The following is a 14,178-nucleotide window of genomic DNA, read 5'->3' as shown; positions in this document are numbered from 1 at the left end:
AACAGTCATAAGTGCCAGTTCTTCCTCCTATCCTACATCCATCACCAGGTGGATGCCTCAGCCTTTTCCTATCCCTCCCTTAGAGTACTCCCAAAGAAATGATGGGTGCTATTTGCAGGAGAAAAGTATGAAAGATAGTTGAAAACAAGAGCCCTGTATTCTATTCACAAACTAGATTTTAAGATAACCAAAAACCTAATAGTGAAATAAACACTTTAAGTATCGCCCTACTACTCTTAGTGGTAAATCTATTGATAGAAGTAACAAAGTATTAATAAATGAAAAACTGCCACGGTAAGGTGGAAAATCCAGCATTCCATCTTATTTTCATTTTTAAATACATGAAACTAAAGAAGGTTCTTTCCACTTTGCTACTTCAGGTGTTTTCAGAGGGGGTTCCTTTACTTGTCCCTGTGATACAAACCTAATCTCACCGGCTCCCCAGGACGACCCACACTTTCCTATCAGGTTCTAGGTGAAAGTACGTCCATTGACCAATGGGTTCGTTTCTTCTTTGCCGAGGGGCGGGACCTCGCACATAAGCTTCGAAGACCCGCCCCCGTACGTGGTGTGCGTGCGTGGGGCCGCGCGGCGCGAGCCGTTTCCTCCAGTGTGTGGCGCCCCCCGGCGGCAGCGGGGCCTCAATGTGACAGCCAACTTGAGCGCCTGCCATGGAGCCACCGAAAGAGGCGGGAACACTCAGCGACCCCGTGGCGCGGCCGCTTGGGGCCGCGAGTTCTCAGACGCCTAACGGGGAGGAGCGGCGGGAGGGAGGCGCAGCGCCGCCGGCAGCAGTCTTGGGCGAAGAGGTGGACGGCGCCGGTGCGGACGGGCTATGGGAGCTGCCAGTGGAGCCCGCCGAGCGGAGGCCCGAATGCAGCCGTTGCAGGTGGACCGCGGGCGGGGTGGGTTGGGGTGGGGTGGGGCGGGACTGACATAGACTGAGACGGGGGACGGCCTTCGGAGGAGGCTGCAGCGACCCCTGCCGGGGAGGCGGCTGCTGTGACCCCTGTCCCTGGGGAGCGCTTTCTTGGCATCTCCGTGCTTAGGGTGGCTGGTACGCTGGTTGACCTTGGAGTTACTGTGAAATATTTGTCACAGTTCTTTAGTTAGAAGCCGTTTATCCAGATTCATGATTATTTAGCCTTACTTCCTGCACTCAGCGTGTCATGTGATGAGCAGACAGTTCTGTCAAGGAACTTGAGTCTAATGGAGTGAGGCTTAATGACAGTAATACTTGTAGCAGTTAACACTTTTATGCTTACGTGACATAACCATCTCATAAATAAAAAAATGGATTAGAGGAGAGAGACAATCAAGGTGACTATTACAATAGGTAAGATTGTATTCAGAATTCTGAATTCTCTTAGAAATTTTTATTCAGCACCTGCTGTGTGCCAGGTACTGTGTTAGGTCCTGGGAATGCAGGCATAGATAAAACAGACATTGTCTCTGCCCTCCTTGGGACACTTAAAGTTAGTTATCTAACAACAACTAACACTATTGAATGCTCACAGTGCCCAGTCATTTAAGTACTTTTCAGGATTACCTCATCACGCTGGTGTACTTGAGGATTGTGAGAATTGCTTTCCCTGCTTGTTTGAATCTCATGCGATTCAGATACGCTATTCTCTTTACCTCTTGAGTGTTCAGGATCATTTTCCTTGGTTACTGAAGATCTCCATCTGTCACATATCTCTTGCCCTTCCCAATTTAAACTATTACATAGTGCTTCTACTTCATCATCTCGGAATCACTATGAAAATTGTCATCAGATTCTACACTACCCTGACATGGCTTTCACTAAAGTCATCAGTAATCTCCATGAGATAAACTCCAATGAATCTATTTCTGTTCACTTTTTTCTAGAACTCTTGGCAGTGTTCTGTCGTTGAATACTTCTTGAAACACACTCTTTCTTTAGCTTCCCTTTGGTTTATCTGACTTATCTGCCCTACTCTTCTTTGCCTTTTCTACTTGAACTCTAAATATTGAGCTTCTTTAGGTCTTGAGTCTAGATTCTCTTCTAACCTCACATACCTCCCACCAGTGATCTCACCAGTTTTCATACCTTTCATACCTTTCTCCTGAGTACCAGATTTATGCATTCATTTAACTAGTGTTTGATGTGCTTTGTTCATCACTGGTAATATAGTGGAGTCTGTATGCATGTGGAATATTCAGTCTTTTATTGCATACAGATAATAAACTAGAAACAAGAAACCAAATATGTAACTATAGCAATGAAGGAAAAGAATGGAATGCTATGATAGAAAATAGCTAGATGGTGTCAGGAAAGATTTCTGAGGAGATAGCATTTATATTGAGAATTGAAAGATGAGAAGGATCCAGCCAGGAGAAAAGTATTCCAAGAAGAATAGGACAGACTGTTTGAATGTCTTTACTACTTGAGTACTTGGAGTATACTACCTTGGACATTTTGAATTTTTACCAGGGCTGGTTGTAAAACTTAAGACGGGATCTTGAATGTAAGGGACTTTTTATATTCTCTAAATGTTCTATGTGTAGTAGACACTCAATAGACCTTTGTGGAGAATGAATAATTTGTGTTCAGAAGGGACTGCATATATGAACTGAATGGGTGTTGAATACAGTTTATTTAAACAAGTTGTCTAAAGGTGTTAGGAGAGAACACTTAAAAATTCTGTGAAGGGGTCTTAATGGGATGCTGAAAGAAAAGTGTTTCAAATATAAATCCAGCGCTACATATCATGCTAGCGTTATCATGTAGTTTTTAGTCTTTCTAGAATTGCTAATTATAAATGGCATATATATTTTAAAAAGTTAGTCTCCTATGCTTAGCAGAGGTTTATAATTTTTCTGATTTGCTTTCCCTCTTTAATTGACTTTATTTTTTAGAGCAGTTTTAGATTTATAGAAAAATTGAAATGGAAGGTACAGAAATTTCCCACATATTCCTTGGGCTCACACGTGCATAGTTTCCCCTATTATCAATATATTCCCCACTAGAGTGGTACATTTGTTAAAACTGATGAACTACATTGACACATCATTATCACTCAAAGTCCATAGTTTACATTAGAATTCACTCTTGGTGATGTACATATTTTGAGTTTGGACAAATTTCTAATATATATCCACCATTATAGGATTATACCAAGAATTTTCATGCCCTAAAAATGCTTTTTGCTCCCCATACCACCTAACCTGATTTGCTTTTTAATAAATAAAAGTGACCTGATGGATTTTAGCTTATTTTCAGTTATAGTTAGTTAATACTTTAGGGTTATAATTCATTCTAACATTTTTGCACCTTTCTTTTTCTAGTGAAATTTTCTACCTTTTAAAAGCTCTTCTTCCATTTGGTGTGGTATGCAGTTTATTTATTTTAATTGGTTAGAATATAACTTTAGAAATATGGAGACTAGGTGTTATCAAAATATGGAGACTAGGTGTTATCAAAATATAAACTAATTGATGTTCCTTATATTTTATTTCATTAGGCTCTTAGTGTTTTATTAGTTTTCTGGGTCAACTTCTTTACATTTATGCTTATAATAATTTTAGATTTGAATTATCAGTAAGTCACAATTATTTGACTGTTTATTTAAAACAATATTCATTTCTCTAAACACATTACTATAGTTGTCTAGGGAGCCTAGGGAGTTCCAAAAATTAGTTTTGTTCAGGAATTACAAAGTTATTTAACTTCTCAGCAGAATCTTGTTCTTTAGAAATACGACATCTTAAACATGAATGGAATATTCTTTAAAAGATCCCAAACTAATTTGTTATTGCAAGTTATAGATTTTATAAAAAGCATGTTTCTGTTAGAGGGAACAGCATATACAGAGTACAGTGTATAGAATATAATGTATTTGGAGAGCTTGGCAGAAGGAATGAGAGATGAGGCTGCAGAGATTAGTGGTGGTTGCATTGGGAAAGGCCAGATAAGCTTTGTAGAGAGTTTGAGCCTAATGCACTAGAACCCAATGAACATGCTACTGAAGTATTTTTATATTTGAATGTTGGTGACAAGTTTGACTCCAATAGGTGTCTTTTAGCTATCATAATTTATACTTTATTTTATTAAACAAAATCCAAACTGGATGGTGATACAGTGATAAAAGGCTTGACTTTTAAGACGAACTAGGGCCTCATTCCAGTAAAGATGCTAGACATCTTAATTATACTTTTATATCTTCTATGGATATTACTCTCAGCCTAAGGACAAAATGTAAGAGCTACTTGCAAATTACTGGTCATAATATAGAATATATATATATTTTTTAATCTGTCTGAGGGAGGGTTTTAGTAGGGAGAACATGCATATAAACTGACAGAGCTAGACCCTGAGACAGAAATTTTTCTCTAGTGCTTTCTTCTGCAAAAGTACAAAGTTGTAAGGATTATAATAAACCACACCAAAGTATTTAACACCCGTTTATTAAGTACCAGTCATCTGCAGCTTACCTACGAAACCTGGGTATGTTATATATGATATTTCTTATAGCAGCATTCTAGAGTTGATGATATTGTTGAGTGATGAAAAGGTAGAGGTGACAAATAAGTAGCAGAATTGGGTCTCCAGCTCTAGTCAACTTGGCTTCCAGCTCATGCAAGCACTTGACCTTGCTCCATGCTGAAGAAGACTTATAATTTTGTTTGCAGAGTTGCTGTAGTCACCATTTAAACTAGAGCCATTAGGCTGCAAGAGTAGCTCTGATTTTCATACTTTTTAAAGCTGATGTATGTTTACTTCAAGCTTACTAACCGGTTGCCTGAACTTTAATATTCTCTAGCTCTTTATCTCTAAAAAAAATGAGATATAATTAACATGTAACTATGTAAGTTTAAGGTATACAACTTGTTGCTTTGATACACATATATTGCGATATGATTACCACTAGTAATATTAGTTATCTTTATGTAATTACCAATTTTTTTTTTTTTTTGTGGTGAGATTTAAGATCTAGTCTCTTGGCAATTTGGAAGTATATAATACAGTATTATTGACTATAATCACTGGCCTGTGCACTAAGTCTCCAGAACTTAACTCGTCTTCTAGTTCCAAGTTTGCACCCTTTAACAATATCTAGTGCCTTTATTCCACATCTGAACCTTTTCCTTATTCTTTAGGCTTGGATATTCTGGAGAAAAAAGTGATGGGGATGAAATCATGAGAGAGGGAAGGAAGGAAGACTGTGGGTGTTTAGGAAGAATGCAGATGCCACAAAATGACAGCCCATAGATGTTTCGAACTGTATTTCATCAGTTTTTAAAATAGTTGGTAGCAGTTAAAAATCAAGATGTTTTATATAAAAATCTAGATTTGTGGCTTTTGTGAGAACAGGAATACTAGCAGCTTGGGAGTCACCTTTCTGAGCAATAGTTGGCTGAGCTGTGTATTGGCTGTACCTTTTAGATTGGGCATGATCTGCCCAGATCACCATAGTTCCCAGTAATTCTTGCTTAATTAATCTGTGATTAACTTCCTGCCCCTTGTAGGCATTTGTTTTAGATTCTGGATCCCATGTATGTCGCTGTGACTAGCTTGCCTGAGCAGGAGGGTAAATAAATCTGCAAGTTTGGTAGGTAAAAGTGAAAAATGGTAATTCCTAGGGTAGTTTAGAATAATTAAGATTGTCGAATTGGCATCAACGTTTAAAATTAGAAAACAAACTGTTTTAGTAAATTTAAAATCAACTAGATTATTGATGATAATTTTTAGGGTAAAAACTTAGATAATCTACAAATTCTCTGTGGATATCAAAAGTATTATATTCCCAAGAGAAAATTATTAAGTTAATTTGTTCTTCCCTGTTAGTATAGAAAATATGTTTATTCTTTGAAGTAGTTCATTTGTAATATATGTGGAAAGCTAACTGATTTACAAATTGCTTTGCAAGCTAATCGTATGTTCAAAGTTGAGCAAAGGGAATTTTTTAATCTTAATTAAGTCTCCAAAGAAGAGTGGCCAATTTTAAAAACCACATTAGAGCTTTCTAAATGTTTGATTTATTTTCCCCAAGAAAAACAAGAATTATATTATTACCCTCTGATAGAAGTTTTCTTCAAAGGACATCAAAGCATGTTAATTCTTTAAAGTGCATTTGCCCAAAATTAATAATTCATAGTTCTGTTAGTGCTTATGTAGTGAGAAAACATATTTAGAGACAGTATATTCTAAAATTTGGTATTACTTAAAAAGTTTACAGGTTACAAAGTGCTTTTATAAGATATTTTTATTCAATACGTAAGACAGCTTTGTGATTTAAATAGTTATTCCCTTTTTAATAGACTCTCAAGGTCACGTGACTAGTAAGAGGTAGAGCTGCTTTAGCTTTCATATTTTATTAGTACACCACATAATAATGAATTATATGAAATGAACAGTATGACTGCCTTTGTTTTCCTATTGCATATAATAAATACCTCCAATGAGGTCTTTCTTTGCCTTCTTTTAGTCCATAGATTTTTTTCATTTTCCTTTGTTCAGGGCTACTTTTAATTATTTTGGGATGAACAATTTTAATTATTGTCTTTTTTTTAAGATCAAGCTTTTATCTCCTGAATTCTTTATTTGCCTATAGTCAGCTTTTCATTTCTATTAGCGGCTCCTCACTTTTTTGTTGAAAGGCAAATTTGAAGCTATTACTGGCAGGAATTTATTATTTTTTTACCTCCATTGAGTTTTTTGTTTGCTCGTTTTTTTAATTTTTCTTTGTTTAGAAGCCTAGTGGAAAGGTTGTGAGGAAAGAGAAAGTAGTGAAATAAGTAGATATTTTACATGATTACTCAAAAAAAAATGCAAAGGGATTGAATGAGTCTCCTCGCTAAGGGTTAGAGAGATTCACCTGATAGAAATGTGTCTAATCCATTTGTTTACGTGAACATGTTACTTGGCAGGCTAACTTTTTTTTTAAATGTGTTACTATATACATAACGTAATATTATTTTCACTATTTATAAGTGTGGAATTCAGTGGTATTAAATACATTCATAATGTTGTGTAATCATTACTACTGTCTATACCCAAAACTTTTTAAACATTCCCAACATAAACTCTGTACCCTTTAAATAATAACTTCCCTTTCCCTTTACCCCATCCCCTGGTAATTTCTATTCTACTTTTTGTTTCTATGAATTTTCCTATTCCAGATACTTTGTATAATCATACAGTATTTATCTTTCTTATCATTTCACTTAGAATGTTTTCAAAGTCCATACGTGTTAAAGTGTGTATCAAAATTTCATTCCTTTTTGTGGCTGAATTGTATGTATATAGTATTTTTGTTTATCCATTATCTGTTCTGTTGTTTATCCATTATCCATCCATTTGTTGATGGACACTTGGTTTGTTTCTACCTTTTGGCTATTGTGAATAGTGTTGCTATGAACATTGGTATACAAATATTTATTCTAGGTTCTGCTTTGAACTCTTTTGGATCTAAACCTAGGAGTAGGATTGCTTGGTCATGTGGTAGTTTTATTTTTAACTTTTTCTGGAATTGCCAAACTGTTTTCCATAGAAGCTGCAATCATTTTACATTTCCACCAGCAATATACAAGAGTTCTAGTATCTCCACCAAATTGCTGATGCACAAGTCACTTAAGTAGTTAACAGACAAGACATGTATATAAAACTTAATGTACTTGAAATTGAACATTTAATGCAAACCCCCAAAGAGATGAAATCACTGATAAAACGCAGTGATGATTATTGCTCTAGCAAATCATGAATTTTTAAAAATTGAGTTGTAATTGACATGCAACCTTTTATTAGTTTAAGGTGTACAATATGATTTGATATTTGTGTACATTGAAGAATGATCACCACAATAAGTCTAGTTAACATTCTTTACCTTGCATAGTTACAAAATATATTTTCTTCTTATAATGAGAACTTCTAAGATCTCAGCAACTTTCAAATATGCAATACAGTAATATTAAGTATGGTTGTCTTGCTGTACATTAATTCCTCATGACTTATTTATTTTATAACTGAAAGTTTGTACCTTTTGACTCCCTTCACCCATTTCTCCCATGCCACCCCCCCAACAAATCATGAATTCTTTGAGAGGACAACCTAATGTAATACATACAAATTACACAGTGGCAATGATGACTCCATTATTATTATTACTACTACTACTGTTTTCTCTTGGAATGGAGGAGTTGGTATGTGGCTATTGATTGGTTTAATTTTTATTTAACACTAATCTAATTAATTAATTAATTAAATTTTTTTAATGGTGACATTGGTTAATGAAATCCGGTAAGTTTCAGTTGTACGTTTTAACAGTAAGGCATATATATATATATTTACATTGTGTGTTTACCTCTCATAGAATTTAAAACTAATTTTAGATTTACTCAAAAGTTGTAAAAATAGTACTGAGAGTTCTCGTATACCCTTCACCCAATAAACCGATATGGTTATTGTACATAACAATACTACTATCATGAAATGTAAAGGGTCTGAGATTTTATCTTGTTTGCAAATGGATAAGTTAGCCTGCTATATAATTTCATGGATGCTGGCAAAAGACGTGAGGTTCTTGGGTCAAAGACTTTTAAAAGACTTTTTACTCATGACATAGCATCTGGTGTGAGCTTCATGTTTTGTGCTTTCCCTTGCTCTCCTCTTCTTCCCCAAGTCCTGTGGCAGTTTCACAGAGGAGCCTAGGTGGATGCCGTGCACCCAGTGGGTTTACGTCTTCGCTCAAGAACCCTGAGTATAGGGTTCTTGAATCTTTTATAATGAGTTGCAAGCAAACCTGCCCTTTGCTCCAAAAGGAGAATTTATCTCTGTTTTCAAACGTATTTCACCATACAAACATCTTCGAAAAGGTAGCCCAGAATGGGTAGTTAGTGCCTCACTCATATGACATACAGAAATGCAAAAGACCTGTGGAGAATTATCTCCCAACAAATTCTGTTAATCTAAATTAAGAAATGAACATTGGTACAACACTATTAACTGTTTCAGAATTCATCAGTTTTCCCTCTCATGTCCTTCTCTGGTCTAGTATCTAACCAAGGGCCTTATAAATTATTATATCTCCTTAGTCTCCTCTAGTTTGTGATGGCTCCTCAGGACTTTCTTATTTTTCATGGTCTTGATAATTTTGAAGAGTACTGGTCATTTATTTTTATAGAATGTCTCTCAATTTGGGCTTGACTCATGTTTTCTCCATGATTAGAATGAGATTATTCATTTTTGGTGGAAACTACAGTAAGATGTGTCCTTCTTGGCACAGAGGTCCATGATGTTGATATGCTTTATTCCTGGTGAGATTAACCCTGATCTCTTGGTGAAAGTGATGTCTGCTGGGTGTTTCTATTGTAAAGTTACTCTTTTCCCCTTTGCAATTAATAAATATCTTGGGGTGGGGTAACTTTGAGATTATGAAGATATCCTTTTTTCTCTCAAATTTCTGCCTACTAAGTTTTGCATCCATCAGTGGATCGATCTTGCCTATAACTGTTATTGCTGTGGTATTCTAATAGTGTTTTTCTATTTAGACTATTATTTTTACAATTATCGATTGGAATTTTTCTATATGGAAGAGCTGTTTCTTCCTGTTTATTTTATTTATGTCTATGGAATTATGGACATTTATTTTATTCTCTGGAATATAATCCAATAGTATTGTTTTTTATTTTGTTGCTGAGATTGTTCCTCTGGGCTCTTTGGAACTTTTCAGGTTGGCTCCTGGACCCTTTTGAGAGGCTTGTTCTTCTTTTGAGAACTTACTTTCTGGTACCATAAGATGGTCCAGGCTCACCCTGTATTTTCCCTATCCACTTCTCCAAGAAGCTATGGTTTATTGGAAAATGATATTAGAAACTAAAATCTGGGCTCTAGGTGTGTTCATTGTTACTGAGATGTCCATCTTATCAGTGGACAGAAATAGGACATTTATATATATATACTAACCCATGCATATGTCTACATCTATGTGTATTTCTGAGTCTCTCTCTCTCTCTCTCTTTTTCTCTCTTTCTCTTTCTCTCTGTCTCTCTCCTCTCTCTCTGTGTACACATAGCCTAGTATATGTACATGCATACCATGAGTTCCATTCAATAACACAGTTCATTCTGGCCTTTCTCCTTTCTTTATTTTGTAACTTCTTTCTTTGGCAGTGAGAGACCTGGCTGTCATTATCTGTAACATATCTATTTATAGCATTATCAATGGCATATAGCATATTGCATTATCTATAGCATAATATAGCATATTATTGGCTCAGGCCTAGTATACACATAAAGCTGTATACTAGGGTCAGAATTGCTAACCCATACCACTGTTACTGATTTAATTTTAATTTGTAATTCTGGAGAACTATTAGGGAAAGCATTAATTTAATTTATTAATTTAATTAACCAGTATAACGCCTGATCTTTTCTTTTCATAATTATTTTTGACTTTGTCTTATATGTACTAAAGAGATAAGACTGGCATTGTAGCATATCATCAGCTAACTTATGTGAGTATGGTCATAAGAAACTGGTGAAAAGATTTGAAAAGCACAAATTACTGGAGAAACTTTGAAGTGGCATCTATTCAAAGCTTTTTGAAAATATTCTTAATACAAAAGTGGTATATAATCAGTATAAAAAATTATACATTACAGAAATATATAATGGAGCATGTGGAAATTCCTCATAACCCCTTATGACAACTACCATCTACCCACATTTACCACATACGCCTAGACCTAACTGTATGTCTAGGAAACTGATGAAGATGTTAGGACTCATTGTGAGATTTTAAGGATATTAAGATAGCTTTGTGGCCAGGGTACCAAAGAATATTATGAAGATGTTAGGACTCATTGTGAGATTTTAAGGATATTAAGATAGCTTTGTGGCCAGGGTACCAGTGACTAGAGCCTTTCACCAAGTTAGGTACTGGGGGTATTAAAATGAATGAAACTTGGCTATTGCCATTAAGGAACTTTAAAGGGAGAAACACATATAAGACAATTGTAATTATAATATGAATAGTGTGTTTTAGGAAGAGAGGTGGAAGGGAACCACTACCTGGAGTTTCACAGTGAGGTGGGTATTTAAACTACTCACTAGTACCTGGCTTTTCTCAATGCCATTGCTCTATCCTGAATTTTTATATCCCTGTACTAATTGAAGTAGTTTTCCAGCCTCCATTTTGTCATCTACCCAATTCCTTTTCAACAAAGTGAATTAAATTGTAACACCTGGGTCTGCGTATTTTATTTCTTTCCTGGAGACCTTCCATGCTTATATTTTAGGTAAAGGATGGAGTCCAGACTCTAGTGTGGCATCGATAGCCCTGAAGATCAGACCTCCGCCTGTTCTGCTTGTCTCTTTCTCTACCCTACCCTTCACAAACCCTTTATCCAGCTACCCCAACCATTCCCCCAGACAGGGTGTTTTTTTTATGTTTTACTGTCTGACTTTGTTCTTTTATTCTCTGTGTAACAAATGCTTCTTATCTCTGCTGTGTAAAATTCTATTTCAAGGTTCATGTCAAATACTATGTTTTACATCAAACCATTTCTCATCCTTCCTGCTGTCTTCCAAATTTGAATGGTTTCTTCATCTAACTTCTGACTTTGTCTCTGTTCTCTGTGATACTATTAGATTCCTATGCGTTGGCCTTTTCATATTTCTTCTTGTGTCTTTAACCACGTATTCTTAATTTCTTATAGAGTATATACTGGAGAATTTTATGAACGTTTTGGCTTTGACCTTTTGCTGTTTGGTTATCTCTTTCAGACTCTTAAATTTATTTGTCACTAAATGTTTTAATTCTAGTGCTAGGCCTTTTGGGACCAAGGGCAACTAGTTAGAAATATGTGTTAAAACTTTTCATTGAACATTAAATGCTTATGTGGAATCAACAATATGTTTTGATTAAGGACATACATTTTGGAATTAGATAGAACTGGGTTCTAGCCCCAACTCTGTTTTCTCTTGAGAAACTTAACCCCGCTAAGCCTTGGTTTTTTTCATCTATAAATTAAGGCAATAATACCCCTCTCTTTGACAGGTTTTATGAGAATTAAATGAAGGTAAAGTGTTTAGGATAGTGCCTCTAACACAAAAAGTGTGCAGTTAATGTTAATTTCTTTCTCTTTACCTTTTTTCCTTCATTCTCTTCTTTTTCTTCCTCTCTCCTCCTTTCCCTTCTCCTTCCCTTCTTTTCCTCTTTTTCCTCCCTCTTTCCTCTTTTATTTCCCCCCATGAAGTATCACCATTATTATTAATGAAATTGGTCTATTTTGCTGTTAGCTTCTCCCGTATTGGGGTAGTTTTTCTAGATTCAGAGATTAAGGACATTTTTTAGCCTTCTTTATAGTAAATAATTTTGTGTGTGTTAATGCTACAAGTCACTATATATAAATTGCTTCATGATGGAGATTTTCATCCTGGGGCTTTCAAAAGTACTCACTTTTCTGATACAAGTAAATGTTACATTGATGAAAAACATTTTTTTCAGGGTCATCAAAATTAATGGCTTATTCACAGCATTATTGTATTCTCTTATGTGGTAAAGTAACACTAACTTAAACCTTATCATATTTTCTTTATCATAACAAAGAAAATTCTTAATTCTTCTTTGCTCTTTTATGTAAATGGACATTTATATAAAATTAGGAGAAATACTTTTTAAAAATATCAGCTATACAAAGTTTATATTTTAAAATACAGGTAAGGGAAAAAGGAAAGAATACACAAAATGAAAATGTTTCTTAGTAACATGGTCCCTTTAATCTATGCTATTCTTTGTAAAATATTTCTACTGAGGGATAACTAGTCCTTGGAACAACTTAAACCTTTGACTCCTTGCTTGTCAGGATGTACATTCATCCTGTTCCCTTTAGTTGGCCAGTGAATAAGGAGCATAGAATTCTGCTACACATGGACCTAGAGTCTCACTTTGATAAATTGGGTAGGTATTCTTTCTTCATTCAATCATTATTTTTGCAGTATCCAATAACCAATAAGTATACAACTTGGGTCATAGAAAAATAACTAAGAAATTGTTTTCTCTAGAATTTATAGTGAATTGAGCATGAGAGAGAACATAGCTAAGCAACTAATATTTAAGACAAATTCTAAAAGTATAAGTTTGCAGAAGAGTGATTAACTTAATTTGCTATTAAGAAAGATGTTTGCTATTTTTAATGTTTGCTTACATTTTTATAGAACAGAAAGAAGTAAATAGCATAACAGTATAGTTGCTCACCTCAGTCTTAGCTGATCTGTCGCTTTCTCATTGCAGTTTTTGTAGGGACTTTATATAGTTGCCATATATAGTCATCTCTCTGTACACAAGGCTTTCGTTTTCCAGGCGTCTGAGTCTTCTGAAGGCTTCTTTAATTATAATAATACTAAAAATTTTCTTAATTATAGATCTGATAGTAGAAACAAGTTTATCTCTAGGCCAGAGATCTCTGTTATTTTGATTACGTACTATAGTTGGTTAAAAAATATAGGATGTAATAATTCTAATAGATATAATACACATTTACTTATATACATTATATATTAATATATGATGTACCTCATAAAACATACACAAAAATTGATATTAAAAAGGAAGAGATAATGGTGAAATAAACTATTTAAAAATGTCATGCCCCCTCTGGCTGCTGATGTGAGGATGGAAGGAATGGTGTGACCCTTGCTGTCTACATGGGTCTGGTGTCCTCCTGTGCTATGTGTATAAATAAACCTGAGGCAGGATCTGTCAAAAAAAAAAAAAAAAAGTCTTGCTAATTGTGATGGAGTCATTATCATTATCCATTATTTTGAGGCATGATATATACTTATGGTGAAGTTCATTGTTAATGATGGTAAAATGTGAATCCACAATACAAATAATCTTTATAATTTCTACTTTTTAAAGTTATTGTCATATCTGATTAGATTTTTTAAACTAATAAAAAGTTTGAACTAGGAGTAAGAAACAGCTCTGTCATACGCTTTATTGTGATTCATTGAGGTTCATTGTGATTGTGTAATTATATTTTCATCAATATAGATTCTTGGTGGTTGTATATAGTTTCTTTGCGGGTGCCATTGTTAACATTCCATGTTATGGAACTTCTCTTTTTTTATCAGGATACCACATATCCTGATGCATAATCATTTCATATACCACGCCTAGGAGGGATTGTTATTCTGTATACGAATTATTAGTAA

At 35.0% G+C, this 14,178-nt stretch overlaps 1 protein-coding gene across 2 annotated transcripts in view; it reads left to right on the top strand.

Annotated features, from left to right (window-relative positions):
- The first annotated feature begins 551 nt into the window (after positions 1-551).
- The window catches only part of DTWD2 (DTW motif tRNA-uridine aminocarboxypropyltransferase 2), a 93,781-nt gene continuing 80,154 nt past the window's right edge, over positions 552-14,178 (top strand). Inside the window, exon 1 of one of the 2 annotated variants that reach the window (XM_039848511.1) lies at positions 552-889. In XM_039848511.1, the coding sequence (XP_039704445.1) occupies positions 672-889 (218 nt within the window). In that variant the 5' untranslated portion in view covers positions 552-671. The remainder of the gene's footprint in view (positions 890-14,178) is intronic. The other variant, XM_039848510.1, reaches the window with a different exon arrangement.

The sequence above is a fragment of the Pteropus medius genome, unplaced genomic scaffold (assembly GCF_902729225.1).
Source record: "Pteropus medius unplaced genomic scaffold, Ma_sr-lr_union100, whole genome shotgun sequence".
Classification (NCBI taxonomy): Eukaryota; Metazoa; Chordata; class Mammalia; order Chiroptera; family Pteropodidae; genus Pteropus; species Pteropus medius.
This window is presented reverse-complemented; position numbering and strand designations above follow the sequence as displayed.